This window comes from Myripristis murdjan, chromosome 20 (genome assembly GCF_902150065.1).
Source record: "Myripristis murdjan chromosome 20, fMyrMur1.1, whole genome shotgun sequence".
NCBI classification, from domain to species: Eukaryota; Metazoa; Chordata; class Actinopteri; order Holocentriformes; family Holocentridae; genus Myripristis; species Myripristis murdjan.
The window spans coordinates 3,276,904-3,292,644 of record NC_043999.1 but is presented as its reverse complement, the minus strand read 5'-3'; the positions used below and the strand labels follow the sequence as shown (position 1 = coordinate 3,292,644).

General features: G+C 43.1%; 2 protein-coding genes across 2 annotated transcripts in view; both read right to left on the bottom strand.

The window, feature by feature from the left end:
- Positions 1 to 15,741, bottom strand: part of nebl (nebulette) — a 174,541-nt gene that overhangs the window by 66,805 nt on the left and 91,995 nt on the right. The gene's annotated exons all lie outside the window — the stretch shown is intronic.
- Positions 1 to 15,741, bottom strand: part of LOC115378993 (nebulin) — a 93,753-nt gene that overhangs the window by 60,997 nt on the left and 17,015 nt on the right. Inside the window, exons 21-27 of the mRNA XM_030079622.1 lie at positions 14,773 to 14,883; positions 11,758 to 11,868; positions 10,667 to 10,777; positions 9,472 to 9,582; positions 6,215 to 6,325; positions 4,225 to 4,335; positions 3,538 to 3,648 (exon numbers count right to left, since the gene is read on the bottom strand). Coding sequence (XP_029935482.1) covers positions 3,538 to 3,648; positions 4,225 to 4,335; positions 6,215 to 6,325; positions 9,472 to 9,582; positions 10,667 to 10,777; positions 11,758 to 11,868; positions 14,773 to 14,883 — 777 coding nt within the window. The remainder of the gene's footprint in view (positions 1 to 3,537; positions 3,649 to 4,224; positions 4,336 to 6,214; positions 6,326 to 9,471; positions 9,583 to 10,666; positions 10,778 to 11,757; positions 11,869 to 14,772; positions 14,884 to 15,741) is intronic.

Here is a 15,741-nt window from a genome sequence, read left to right as displayed (position 1 = left end):
CAACAGTTTAGCAGAAATCAATCTCACTTCAGACGGGATAGAGAAACGTGCTCGTTCATAATGGATTCATTCATTCATAACTCCTCGGGTGCTTTCAGACCTGTGGCCCGTTTGCTTTGTTCCGATTCAGGGGCTAAAGCGATACAGTTGTTTCGTTTTTCGTTTGGGGCGTTTGTGTTCACAGGGCGACCGTCTGTAGCGGGTCAAAGCTGTAAACAAATGCCATGCGCGAACCAACTGTTCTCTCATTGGTCAGAAATCACCCCGAAAGAAGAAGTTTCCTCTTCCGTTCTTACCTGGAAAAAACAAAAACCATGGAGCATCTTCAGCGTGTGGCTCGTTTGTTTCTGTGTGTTTCTGTGGTTAATGTACCCAGTGTTGGTTCTGCCCATGTTGCCGCCCTAGGCCAAATTACTGCCTTGCACCCTTTCGTGTTACTACTCCTACCTACTTTTTATATGGACAAAATCTTGTTTGAATAAAAAGCCACCGGCCACGGCACCGGTTGGCATCAGGCGGGCCGGTACCGCGCCCACCTGGTCAGGTCTGCCGGATCTGACAGGTGAGCAGCGCTGATTATTTATTTATTTATTTATTTATTTTTGCTCTTGAGCCGCCCCCCACATGACATGAAAAAAAAAATGCCCGCTTCGCCCATGCCTAAAACCGCTACTGAATGTACCGGTGTTCTGTAACGGAGGAAAACATCCAGTTCTACCGGGAATCAAGACTGTGCAGGGGAAATAATATCATGCTGCATCTACTGAGAAAAAGACGGGCCGCAACAAGGAATCGCCGATGAAGATGGGCTCTGACGCTGAACCACAGTTATGAGTGAGTTGTGTCGGTTGCTGTGTCGATTATGTTCTCACTGCAAACGAACCGCTCCAGAGACCACCTCTTCTAGGCGATCTCCCAAACGAACCGATCTTTAGGGGGAAAACACTCCCTGTTTCGGAACAACTGCTCAAAACGGGACAGGTCTGAAAGCACCCTTTGGGCCCTATCTTGCGCCAGACTCCCTAAACCCGCTATTTGCGGATTTAGGATTTAGGAAGAGGCGTTCCCCCGTAAAAGTTGCTATCTTGTGCACCTCCCGCTATCCGCAAAACACCTCTGCTACCCGCTATATTATGCATAGGTGTGTTTTGGGCGTTACGCCAGTTAAACCAATCAGTGTGCCAGGTGCCATTGCCTTTAAGGGCAGGCTGCACTATCCTAAATCCTAAATCCTAAATCCTAAACCCGCAATGGAGAGAGGGAGGTAGAGTTTCTCAGGGCTTCTACTGAGGCTAAAGCAGGTTGGCTTTATATACATATTATATATTATATTATAGGCGAGTTAATTTGGGAGGTGGAGCCACATGTGTCCAAGTGGACGTGTCACAAGGTTGTACTGATTGAGTAAAATCCCCGGGTCACACCACACACACACAAGAGGCAGAGGTGGAACTATGTGTAAACTAATTTATTGACAAGGTAGATTGGGCCAATAGAATATTAAAAATAAAAATATAGCACAGCTGCTGGCTTATGATAAAACAATAAAACGTGCTGGCGTAAGTGTCCAATTAAAACAGTCTTTCCTCTAAACAGTCTATATGAGTAATATACTCAGTCCATTCCGGCGGCGTCCCGGTATCAGTCCGACCGTGTGTGTGGCGAGGCTCCGTCGGGGTGCGCATTGAAGCCGCCTGGGCGCGCTCTCCTAACAGCACACACTTTAGGGAGAGCGGATAGCGGGTGGTCAGGACCACCCGCTATCCGCTTCCCCTAAAGTTTGTGCGCAAGATAGCAACTTTAGGGATAGCGCATGAAACACACCCACGGACGCACCTCCAGGCGCAAATGACGAGTCGGCATAACGGATAGCGGGTAGCGGGTGGCGCAAGATACCGTTTAGGGATAGCGGAAGTTCCTAAATCCGCAATTTGCGGGTAGCGGGTCGTGGCAGCGGATAGCGGGTGGCACAAGATAGGGCCCCTAATCTCCGTTTAAACCTCCGAGACTGAAACGCAGCAGCAGAAACGACAAGCGAACATCACTGCCATCACGGGCGCCTCGGGCTCAGAGCCGGGAGAGCAGATCCTCGTCAAGATGAAAGAATAAAACAAACAGCTCCAGCGCTCCGGTTCCTCCACGCTGACGAACGAGGAGGAGACGGCGTTTCTCTGATCTCAGGAAACAAACGGACCTCCAAACCTGTTTCTAAGATGTTTCTAGAAGGTGTGTGAAACCTCATGACGACATGCGACAGGACTGTGAACACGGAGTTAAAATACAAAAACAGCGTGGAGGTCAGACAGCAGAGCAGCGAGCCTGAGCGCACGAATCAAAAATAAAAACTGTTCTACTTGAAATGCGAGAGATGGGAGCAGTTACGCACAACAAGTGTGAAAGATCTGAGGTTATGAGGTTATGCGTTTCTTTAAAGGTGCACTACGTAAAATTGCTGAGGGTCATTTGAAAAAAAGGAACCTTAAAAATCAATTTACAAATTTAATAGTTGAGTCAATACTTATTTTTTTGTTTATTTTAATAAACAAAATGTATATATACTTATATATATACTTTTCAAAATGCAACTTAAAATCTGAAAGCTGCTCCTTTGTGAAGCTCCATTCACTCTGCAGCAGAACTGTCGCTTTTTTTTGGTTTGTTTGTTTGTTTATTTTTGGTTTTGGTTTTCTGACACAGAGCTGATGTGTGAACAGCAAAAAGCTGCATCGAGCAAATGGATCAGATTCTGACTCCCGCAGGTGATCTGGATTTGAAACAACCCAAGTGGAGTTTGTAGAAATTTTTACAAAACAGACATACGAGCAGCGACATGAAGGAGGACATAAAGACTTGATCGGTGTTTGAGTCAAAGCCTCAGATCTGTCACAACTGCCGCAGAGCTGGATTTCTGTATTTACTGCTGTAATATTTTTTGTAGGATTAATGCACCTATTTAGACATAATGCACATACTTTTATTCGAATTCTGTAATTCTTTATATTTCTTATTACTTTTTTCTACTTCTTATAATTCCACTTATGCTTGTAATATATTCTTCTCTTGAGAATTTGAGCAACTGCAACTGACCTAATTTCCCCCTCAGGGATCAATAAAGTATTTCTGATTTCTGATTCTGATTTGGAAACAAGTGGGAGAAGTTTAGCTGCAAAAAAAAAAAAAAAATGTACATGTCATCTTTTGTTATCATGATTTAAATGATCATACTGGTGATCATACTCTTGATTCAAGGAAACTCTGGAAACAAGTTGATTAGTTGGAAACAAGTGGGATTATCTCATCCCACTGGCAGATTTTTTTTTTATTTTATTTTTTTATATTGAAGAGAAATGAGATTTGAACACTGAAGGTGAGACTGAATGACATTTTTGGGTTAAATCACAGAAAAGACAGAAAAACGTTCAGAAAAAAACAAACAAAACAAAACAAATATGAGCAGCAGTTTAAATCTGAGCATGAAAGTGAGGGGTGGGACTACAGGCTGAAGCTGCAGTAATCTGTAATCTGAGTGTTTCTTACTTGGCTCTGCAGGTCGCTCTGCTCTCGGGCAAACTGGGTCTCCAGGGTCTCAGGGAGCTGATGGTAAACCGGACCAGAGAGCTCCTTCTTACCAGCCTCTTTGTACAAGATCTGAAAGCAAAAAAAAAGAAAAAGAAAAGAAAAGAAAACACAGAAAAGGCAGAAAACACGTCGGCTCAGATGAGGAGTTCAAGCACAAAACACTTTGGAGGAGAGACGGCAAAGCAGCGAGAACAAAAAAACGGCTCTTTTTGAAATGCAGCACAGCGCAGAGTCTTAGATGTTTGAACTGAGGAGCTCGTTCTCAAAGTGTCGGGCATCCACGGAAAAATATTCAGCCTTTCACTTCAGTATCATGCTCTAATTTTTTTTTTTTTTTCCTAAAAACATTCTGCAGAGGTCGGTGTCGGTTTTTTCAACTCTTATTTTGGAGGGAAGCACGGCATAATCCCATTCCACCTCTGTCTTTCTGTATGTGTGTGTGTGTGTGTGTGTGTGAGTTGCATGGGGTGAACATAGTCACACCATTACCACAAAAACACAACTGATCTGTAAAGCATCAAGTTACATGAAACATAATTGATGGTACAAAATGGAAAAAATGGTCTTTTGTTTTTGTGTGACTGTGTGTGAGTGTGTGAGTGTGAGTGTGTGTGAGTGTGTGAGTGTGTGTGTGTGTGTGCGTACCTGGCTCTGCAGCTGTGAAGCCTCTTTGGCGTGTTGCGTCTCCAGAGTTTCAGGCAGACGGTGGTACAGAGACGTGGAAACCTGCTTCTTACTGGCCTCTTTGTATTTAGCCTGAAAACAATAATAATAATAATAAAAAAGTCATGATAATAAAACAAATAAACAATAAATAAATACATACATACAAAACAAGGAACTGAATCAAAGTTCATCATTCAGAGACAATCATATTTTCCTCACAGCTACACATCACCAGTGTCCACCTCGGGTTAAAGCAACTACAGGGAACTTTAATTTTGTGTTGTTCTTAACCTTAACCATAACGACAGATGCTTTCCTAACCTGAACCAAGCAGCCAATGACAAAGCAGCTGACAACGAAAAGCCAATGAAAGTGGCTAAAGCTAATGTTTGAGATGATAACTGACCCAGAAGAAGGTTCAGCGGGGACCGACTAACCCAAACCTCTCGAGGGGATTTCGACTAATCACGTCCTTTCAGTGGTGTGAAACCAGAGAAACCAGTGCAGCGTTTCCCAGAATGACAACTTCCACTTCTGGTGAGCGCCACTGCCTGGTGTTATAAAGATCTCGATCTGGCCTTGTAGTGAAAGTGAGTGAAGGAAGACATCAACACAGCATGAGAGAGTTTGATTTTCACTTGTTTTTATCTGTCTGACCTTCTGCACTTTGTTGTACCGTATTTCCCCAATTAATCACCCGGCCGCAAATAGCCGCCTGGTTCTTTTAAACGCCTGGGGTCTGCACCCATTTTGCGTATTAAACGCCCACCCGAATAACCACCGGGGCGATTATTTGCGTTATATTGAGGTAAACCCAAAATAAGGCTATTCACCTTATTTTTGCAGAAGTAAACAGTTAGCCGCACAATAACAGCGCGGCACTTCCGTTTTCTGTCAAAATAAGAGCGCTAGCTAACGTTAGAAAAAAAGGGTGTACCGTAATCTTAAATCGACCGACTGTAAATATGTTGGACAGTAACTGTCATCACAGTAATGGCCTGGTGCAGGTCTGTGCAAAAATAAATAAAGGCCTGCAGCGAAGAGCCGCCTGGTTCTTTTAAACGCCCGGGGTCCAAGTTGATTTTGCATATTAAACGCCCGGGCGATTAATTGGTGAAATACGGTATTTAAACTTCTGACTTCTGACTGAGACACTCCTGTTTACACCCCGGACCGTGGCTGACCGCAGCAAACACCTGACAGTTTGGCTGTGCGTCTCTTTATGGAGCTGCTTTGTGCACACCACACGTAAAGTGACAGACCCCGCTCTGTAACTTTACGTGGTGCCGCCCCCTGGTGGCCGAGTCGCTGTGGTTCCTAAACGCTTCCACTTTGCAATAATCCCACTTCCAGCTGATGGTGGAATATCTAGGAGGGAAGAAAGTTGAGCAGCTGACTTGTTGCAGCGGTGGCTTCCTGTTCCATCACTATTCCAGCAGCACCTGGAGCTCAGTGAGCTCTTTAGAACCAGACGCTCTGTCACTGATGTTGGTGAAGGCAGACTGCAGGGCTGCTGCTGGAGGTTACACACCTGTGGGGACGGGACTGAATGACACACCTGAAGAGGTGTGGCCCAGTACTTTTGTCCATATAGCGTTTGTCACCTGGGAAGATGTAAATACAGACTTTTCCAGTCTGCGTGCTGTGAATCGTTTTGTCTGATTCTGCGGTGACACCGACACAGTGACAGACATTTCAAATAAATATACAGAATTAGCCAATCTTCTCGCTGATGGTCTTGTTTGTTTATGTGGGTCATGTAGAGGCATCAGGGTTAAACTGAGGCTGTTTCCTAACCAGCTGAAAACTCCTTGGAGGTGCTTTAATGTGCACTTCCTGTCTCACAGAGGAAAGAGGCAGGTTGTTGATTTTATAGATTTTGAGTAAACGATGCATATCACTCGAGATGCAGCGCTGTATATATTCAATATTTAATACACTGGGCTTGTAGACGGCAGATTGCTCCCACCTCGCTCTGCATGTCTGCCAGCTCTTTGGCGTGTTGGGTGTCCAGAGTCTCAGGAAGCAGAGAGAACAGGTTCACGCTCAGCTCCTTCTTACCGTCTTCTTTATACCTGACCTGGAGGGGAAAATAAAGCTCATGCATGAGGATCATGAGCACAAACACAAGGAAGCTTTATTTACTTATTCTTTCATCCTCTAAAATGGTAGAATTGTAAATTAGAAACAGTAATCTATAACTTATAACATTCCCTGCCACCTCCATCTGGTTCCATTTTTGTCACATTTTAATTTGGTATCCACAACATGAAATCAAGCATAAAGCCTTGATATAAACAGACCGACATGTATTATTAATATGGGCAAGCATGCCATTGTGTACATTTTCCCTATCAAATATTAATATATGTGCATAAATATGCATATATATTATCACTATACATCATGTCTGCTTCACTGAATTTGACAACAAGGTTTTGGAACCAACAAACGAGACAAAAGCAACACAGCTCCTGCCTAAAAATCACTACTTCTTTGGAATCACTATTTCATTTTTCATTGGTTATACTGGTTTTATTGCTTGGTTTAGGTCGTTCTGCACATGATAAATGCGACCAGAAAAGGTATCGCAGGGAAGTGATGAAAAGTTAAAGCCCCCCTCCACTTAAAAATCTGTTTTTCTTCCGTTTCTGTCCCCTAAACTGTCTGACTCTACTGACTGCATCTGGTTTGACCCAGGCCAGCTGGAAATTACGGAGCCTCCAAAGGGTCATGGCGAGATTTTATTTTATCGTTTGCATTCCTTGATCAGAACTTTTGCTTTACCTTGCAACATGTTTTGGGTTCTCCTGCGATAAATTTCACGCTCTCTCGTAATAATTTGTGCTGTCTTCAGATACTTTCTTACCTCCGTTCCCTCTGAGCCGTCTGTCTGTTTCCAGCACAGCGGCATGGTGCTCCAGTGAATTCAGCTTTGAACTGGACATTAATTCTCCTGATATAGTAGTCATGTGACGAGAGAGAGTAAACTTCAATACTCTCTCAGATGAAGAAGCCGCTGCACTGGGAGCAGCAAACAGACAAACAGCTCAGAGGGGACAGGACGGAAGTAGAATAGAATAGAACAGATCTTTATTGTCATTGTGCACTGTACAATGACACTGAAATGCAACCCTTTATGCAGTGCAAGAGATGCATATGGCATTAAAAGAGTAAAAACAGTAAATAAATAAACACACAAGTAGAGCAGTATGAAAGGATTGTGATGGCTGCTTCACATGAACAATATTAGAGGAACTAAGAGATTCACTGAGGAAAAATATTTCTTTTGCATGGTCAGATGATCAGCTACAGTACAACTTTCATGAGTGTTGCTGAGGGACTTCCTGGTGACAGCGCTGTCCCACACGAGTGTTTTATTGTCAAAAAATCAACACGACCAACTCAAACAGCTGCTTCACATGAACACCAGGCGGGTTTCCATCCACCTGTTTTTATTCGCATTTTCAGTTTGCACATTAAAAACCTGAATGGGAACCCTGAAAATTTGAAAAAATCTCCAAATATTGGGGAAAAAAAAAGTTTTTAGGGCTGGGGGAGGTGGAAAACCTGGTGTATCGATAGAAGGAAATGTGAATGCGTTGCTATGGAAACAGGTTTAGCGAATAAACAGTGACGTTCATGATCATGTGACCTCCGCTCCAGTGGACAGAGGAAAAATGGCAGCAGACGACAACAACAGCCAAAAAGAGACTTTCACTTTTCTTCCACTAACTAAAGAAACAACATTAATGCAAACAACAGAGTTTTGATTTTTGACCGACGCGCCTGTAACACGTCGTCGCGCTGCGCCCTCTTCTTCTGCAGAGGTATAATGTCACCCGGCAGGAGAATTAGCGCCACCTATTGCTCACCTTGATGAACCGACTCCAGATATTCACATAACAGAAGTGGATGGAAATGCGCATAAATTTGCATTTTGTTTTGCAGATTTTCTTTAAATTCAGTTATTTGCCATATATTTGGATGGAAACCCGACTAGTGTCAGTGTCACTTAGGGGCCGTTTACACGACAACGATTTTCACAAAAACGGTAAACTTATGTTGCGGTTTGGCCTTTTGTTTACACGACAACGGCGTTTTAGGTGCTTGAAAACGCAAACATTTGAAACCGGGTTCCAGAGTGGAATTTTTTGATAACGCTGCTCTCCCTGTTGCCGTGGAAACTGGCAAAACGAAAATCTTGTGAAAACGATGACGACACGGCCCCACTTCTCACGTGACTGTGACGTTTTCAGCCACACGCGAACAGGAACAACAACAACAGGTGGACTATCAAGCTGTTTGTGTGCAGGCGGTGCTACTCTGTGGTGTTACATTGCAAAGTTCACCGCCACCTACTGGCCTGGCATGCACACTACAGCGTGTTCAGTTGTTTTTGCGGGTCCGTGTGAACGAGGATCGCTCTCACAGCGTTATCGTCTAAACATGGAACTTTTTAAAAACGCAAAGGAATGAGTTTTCCGTTTTCATCAGAACTGTTGTCGTGTAAACGGGGCCTAAGAGATTTACTGAAAAAAAAATTATATATATATATATATATATATATATATATATATATATATCTTTTTTTTTTTTAGATAGATTATCAAATATGCTACAAGTTGTCAGCCTTTGTGCCAGCAGGCAGGGGTGGGGAATATTTGCATATTCCTTAAATCCACGCATACCTAATTAGTGCAAGGTGTAGAGTTACATCTAAGCCATTTCAAGGCACTAAGGGATGTTTTCATGATAAAAAAAAAAAAAAAAAAAAAAAACTCTACATATATAATATTGATGAACTGAGATGATTTTTTAGGGGTTTAATCAGTGGCTGGAGGGGGACTTTAAAATAGATGTAAAAATATAAAGAGGACTGGGCTCTCATTGGTCCGTGATGAATGTGTGTAATTACAGCCAAAAGGAAAATGGATAAGAAACCATTTTTCATTTTCCAGAGGGAGGCTGTGCAGAGATAAGATCCCTCTCAGCTGCTGTCTCATTACTAAACAAGAAAAAATAAAACAGTGGTATTTAAATGGTTGAAAAGCTTCTGTGTGTGTGTGTGTGTGTGTGTGTGTTTTGGTGCAAAAAAAAAAAAAAATAGACAAAGTGCAAAATGATGAATCAGGTTGAAGTGAGAAGCTTTTTTTTTCTGAGCGATGAGGCTGAACATTTCAAGTTAATGAAGTAATTAGATAATTAGTCGACTTTAATTAGCACCTCGCTGAGCATCTCCGACTGCTCTTTGACGAACTGAGTCTCGCTGGTCTCCGGCATCAGGTGGTACAGACTGGAGGAGGCTTCCTTCTTCAGGCCCTGTTTGTACTTCAGCTGCAGGAGGAGGCGGCGCAAATAAACACACACACACACACACACACGACATCATCAGACACAACACTTTACCTTAACACACTGCACAATGAAGCATTTATACCAGGCGTGTACACCCTCTAACACGCCATGACATCATGTTGAGCACGTCAGAGGATGACTTGACAATCGACATTTTAGTGTAATGTGTTTACAGACGTTTCAAGTGAAGTGTTAATAAAGTTTGGCTTGTCAGGTGATAAAAACAGAAAACAGAGCCGGGCTTTCTCTGTGTGAGCTGCTCGACAAAGACCAAAAAACCCCAGTCAGAGATCACCGGGATCAGGACGGCGGCTCTCAGCTCAGCTCTCCTCTCTGAGCTCTGAGCACCTTCACGTTAAAAGGTGCGTTTGGTCATGTGACTCATGTGAGTGGAGCAAACTGTCATCATGGAGAGCTACGAGGAGGACAAAAATATTATGACAATACTGAGGCCGCACAGAAGGCCAGAGAAGAACGTTGGCTGATTGTGTAAATTTGTAAATTATCCTCCAGTTTATTTCTATTAATTAAATATTACCCTCAAGAATTGCATTTAGGACTCACACTATCCTATAACGAAGGATGCCTCATTAGATGCAGTACCAGCAGTGCCAAATGAACTTGGCAGCAAATAAGGAGTAAACATAAAAATATCGTTCAGAGTGGGATGGAGCTGCTGTGGCTTATTATTATTATTCTGGTATTTTGTGGATGATATTCAGTGTAAAATCTAAAAGGTTAATAGATGTTTTCCCCGGAGCAAACAGGAAAAAAGCCGATTTTAAGCCGATTCTCTGAACATGACCTAGTCCGAGTTTTGTTTGCAGCATCTGTTACCATGGCGATGAAGTGGAGCTCGGCAAACTCTGGCTTAAGACTCAACACACCTCACTAACTCCTTTGTAGAGCAGCTCTCAGCTAATAAAAAGTAAAAACAAAGTCACAATGAAAAAAACAGAACATAAAAACAAAATAGAAGCACAGTAAAACCCATCCCTGAATGGTGTCTGTGTGTGTGTGTGTGTGTCTGTGTGTGTGTGTGTGTGTGTGTGTGTGTGTGCACCTGGCTCTGCAGCTCAGACGCCTCTTTAGCGTGCAGCGTGTCCAGAGTCTCGGGCAGAGTCGAGTACAGAGCGCTGGACATTTCCTTCTTCCCCGCCTCTTTATACTTCATCTGAAACAGGAGACACACCCGGAGCAGAAACCTCAGCAAAAATAAACACTTCACTCTGATTCTGAACTACTGAGCTTGTCAGACCGTCTTGTAATTTAAATTCCTTCATTCCTTCATTTGCCCACAGAGCTGGGCCGTGCCAATTTGCTTTGCTCCAGAAAAAAAGTTCAACAACAGGTGGGGGGAGTCAAGAGTCATATCTTTAGAGGACTATCCCTGTGATTTTGGATCTTTAGTGCAATATATCTATAAAATTCAAGTTTCTGCTGATCTTTTCCCAAAGCGAGCAGTGGGGTTTCAGAGCTGCCACATCACTCCTCCTCCCTTTCCTCCAGCCGCTGGTTTCCATTCATTCCACGACGATATGAACATGAACTTTCAGAGCCTTCACACTTTCTTCACTCCAGTTTTCCATCAGCCCAATAAAGTCCTCCACATGAGTTTTCCTAAAAGCAGCAGCACTGTTGGCTTTTCAGGACTTTTTCACACTGAAACGCTCCCTCCTCCTCCTCCTCCTCCTCCTCCTCCTCCTCCTCCACCAGGGAAAACAGTCCCTAAGCGGGGAAACGTTTTGCTTTCCACAGCCAATTATCAGCTGTGTGGTTTCTGAATGTTGAGGAACATTATGAGTCTTCAACCAGAAACTCACATTTTGATTCTGTGTTGTGAAATCTTTAGTTCTCCCGCAGGATTTGATAAATGTGTAAAAATGAGGGGGAATTGTAGAAAATAAACCAAACATTCAAAATTCACTGGTATGGTGCTTAAAGCTGCTTCAAAACAAGTTGACTAATGTCTTACTTACAGTAAATATGTCTTCATTACACAAAAATTCACAAAAATTCAGCGGTTGCATTCAAATCAGATGAGACTTCAGGAGATGCAGAGCACAATTACAGCCTCTGTGGACGTTCGCCGCTCTGCTTCAGCGCTGCAGGAATTTCCAGCTTCATCAAAGTTCAGCATGGAGTCTTCCTCACCTCGCTCTGCAGCTCGGACACAGTTTTAGCAAACTGAGTCTCGGCGGTCTCCGGGAGCTGAGAGTAGATGCTCTGAGAGACGCTCTTTTTCCCCTCCTCCTTGTATTTTTTCTGGAAAAGACAGAGAGTGACAGGGATGGGCATCATTTTGAGGCGATGCAGACATGAGACCCTCGTTTTTTCCTTAGACGTCATTAAAGAAAACAGAGTGCTCCATTAAACATGACTCGCCTTCGATCAGTAAACGCCCCGTCTCTATTTTTGACGAGCTGCATCACCTGTTTCACAACCACTCACCTGTTCTGCGGTTCTTAAAGTCACATAGAAAGATCCCGTTTGTTTACATTGTGCAATACGACAACAAGTCTCTCTCCAATCTTTTATTAAGACCCTGAAAAGTCTCCAAAATAATCTCGGTTCATCAGAAGTACATGAAAAAACATCCCTTAGTGCCTTAAATGTAACTCTAACCTTGCCCTCATTAAAAATGCGCATATCTATGAATATGCAAACAGGCCCCGCCCACTAGCTCGTGACCAGAGCACAACGAGAAGTCCTGTCCCACGACACTCATGAAAATGCTGTTATTTGAAATCCAACCGTGGAAAAAGCATGTTTTCTTTGGTGAATCTCTTAGCTGCACGAGTGTTGTTCATGTGAGGCGGACATTTCTGGTTTGTCTTTTTTTCAAAACAAATCACAACCAGCAACCAAGCTGACGGCTGATTGGCTGTGGGATGAGTGACATAGCAAACTCTCTCTCTCTCTCACACACACACACACACACACACACCTCCACCATCAGTAGAGGAGTGTGAAAGGAGGAGTCAAAGGTCACTGAGGACACTTTAGGGGAATAAACACAAGAAAAACACATTTTTGAGCGGAGGCAGACTTTAACATACGACAGTCTTTAAAGCTACTCGCTCCAGGTCTTTCCATTTTTAACAAATCATATCTCAGCGCCCAAGAAACAGCAAAACCCTGTAATTATTATTTTTTTGTTAAATCTGTGAAATCTTGGTCAGGGTCTAAGAAGAGGTGATGTTTACTTCACCCTGCGGCCTGAAAAGACACAAGAAAACAAGCAAACAAAAGCGGTTTTCAGAGCTCACCTAACCCCCGGTCCAAGCATCTTTGATGTCTGTTTTATGCTAATCGTGCCTCTGATGAGTGTCCGAGACATAAACATCAGAGACATTAGATAATGGGATGGTGATTATCTGTAACCAATCAAACAGCATAATTAGCTCTGTCTGCACTTCAGCTATTTTGGGAGGCATCAGCTTGGACTCTCCGCTCCTCTGACTCAATTATAAGAAAAATACCACGGGGACTCGGAGAGATCTGCCGCTGTCTGTGAGGAATATACACTCTGATAAAACCAGAAAACCTGATATTAACTTACTGTTTATCTCATCTCACCTTCAGCTCTGCCTCTCAGTCAGAGAGAAATGTCACTTCAACCTCGACAAAAACCTGCTTTTAATCTCCCTGCAGAGTCTCACACCTCATTTCATGTCAATCTGAATATCATCTGAATATCTGTGTCTGTATCACAGAGATATCCAGCATGACCAGCGATCAATGTCTTTTATTTTTTCAATTATTCAGTTGGTAAATTATTTGTTAAAATAGAAAAAAAAAAAAAAAAAACGCACAGGAAGAAGCTAAAGCGATGTCTTTCAAAAGTCCTCCAAATAATAATAATATAAAGATATGAGCAAAGAAATGGAAGATAATCTTGTGTGGGTGAAGCTGGAATCAGGGAATGTTTGGCTTTTTGACTTGATTGACCACTGACTCATTTTCTGTCAATCAACCACTGGATCAATGGCAAATCGTTTCAGCATTAAGTATGGCCGAGATGTAATCTGATCTCTGCTCTGATTAGACGAGTGATCTTTGCCTTGAACGTGAACGTCGGCCACGGCTGGAAAGTTTGCCGTCTCTGTGAGCCTCTTTGCTGGATAACAAAAACCAGCCTCCTTGAGTTTTTTAGGACTGAAAAATTGCTGCTGGTTGGTGAATTTTCACATCTTGTCTCGTCTCATTTCGTCTCATCTTCTGCTTCTCGGTGACATCATATTAACTTCAACCAAGACTGATTTTGTGAGAATCGCATGCTGAAATACCGTCTCATTTCATTTGGTCTGGATCTCAAATTGTCTCACTCAGATCTCGTCTCATTGGAACTTCAACGACAGGTGCACAGGTGCTCTCAAATGACGTGATACTGCACTAGCACGTCATCTCACATTCAGTGACATTTGCGTAATATGGGCAAAATTTCATACCTCGACATTTATGCCAAATGTCTCGATAGCAGTAGATACACCGGTGGCTCCTAAACTTTTTTCAGTGCTTCAGAAAACCAACAGCCATCATGCAACAAACAAGAAATGGAGTGAAAAAAAAAATGCAATTCGTGTTTTTTTTTTTTTTTGGAATGGGAGCTGGTTCTTCTGCTATAGCTCTACTTTATGTTTTAAATAATACTATTATTATCTAAAATTGCTGTACCTATTTCCAAAATCCTGTAATATATTAATTATTTATTCTTATATTTTTCTATTTTCAGATTTCTCTCACATTCCCCCCCATGTACCACTAGGAGTCCGCGAACCCCCATTTGAGCAATGCGGCGCTATATACGACGTGACTGTGGGCTCAAATTTTAAGTGTGGCAACAATAAGCACTCAGTTACTTCAAGTATTTTATTGATCAGCACAGACCAATTACCAAATGATAATGATACATCATTCAGCCCTAATCTAGAAATCTCACGCTGAAACACGACATCACTTTTATTTTGTCTGTATCTCAAACCATCTCCGTCAAATCTCACTTTATGTCGTCTCCAGCTGTGTGGACGCATTTATTTCAAACGAAGATGATGATGCTCTTGAGAAACGGGGACGTGGCAGTTCCATGGCGTGTCGTGTGAATGTACGTCACGATGTATGAATCCTGTTATCGGTGTTATTTATATCGTGTGCTGCGGGAGTCGGTACCTCGCTCTGCATGTCGCTCATCTCCCGGGCGAAGCTGGTCTCTGTCGTGTCGGGCAGTGTGGAGTACAGCGAGCTGGAGATCTCCTTCTTACCGCTCTCCTTGTACTTGACCTGGACAAGAACAGCAGAAGACACACACACACACACACGCACACACACACACTCATGACTGACTGGTTCTACACAGTCCTGCTGAAGGTGAACAACCATAACTTAACCATAACTGCACACGGCAGAGAGCTCGCTTTTCAGTTTGGGCTGAACTGAAATGTCAAGGTGAAGACTCTGGTAAACTACCTGAGCGCACATATTCAATGGAGATAGTAGATAGAACATATTCAATGGAGCACATATTCAATGGAGATAGTAGATAGAAACTAGACTTTGTAAAGTTTGTGAAGAAACTTTGATGTTCTTGCCACCCTTGCGACTGCGTGGCCATGTAGTAAACTGCCAGCCCTGTGCTGTTTGTAGGTTGTGTAGTGTTGTTGGAGGGCTCGAAGGCAGTTACTGTGGTCCGGTTATTGTCCAGGCAGTTGTGATCATCTTTTGAGTGATCAGTAGCATGTCTCTGGGTAGCTGCTATGGTATATTGGGTGGTTACTAAGGTGCTGATAGGCAGTTGCTATGGTGTTCCTGATGGTTGCTATGATGTTGCTAAGCAGTTGCTATGGTGTGCTCGATGGTTGCTAGGCGGTTGCTATGGTGTTCCTGATGGTTGCTAAGGCCTTGCTAGGCGGTTGCCATGCTGTTCCTGGTGGTTGCTATGCTGTTGCTAGGCGGTTGCTACGGTGTTCTTGATGGTTGCTAGGGCGTTGCTAGGCAGTTGCTATAGTGTTCTGGGTGGTTGCTAGGGCATTGCTAGGAGGTTGCTATGGTGTTCCTGATGGTTGCTAAGGCCTTGCTAGGCGGTTGCCATGCTGTTCCTGGTGGTTGCTATACTGTTGCTAGGCGTTTGCTACAGTGTTC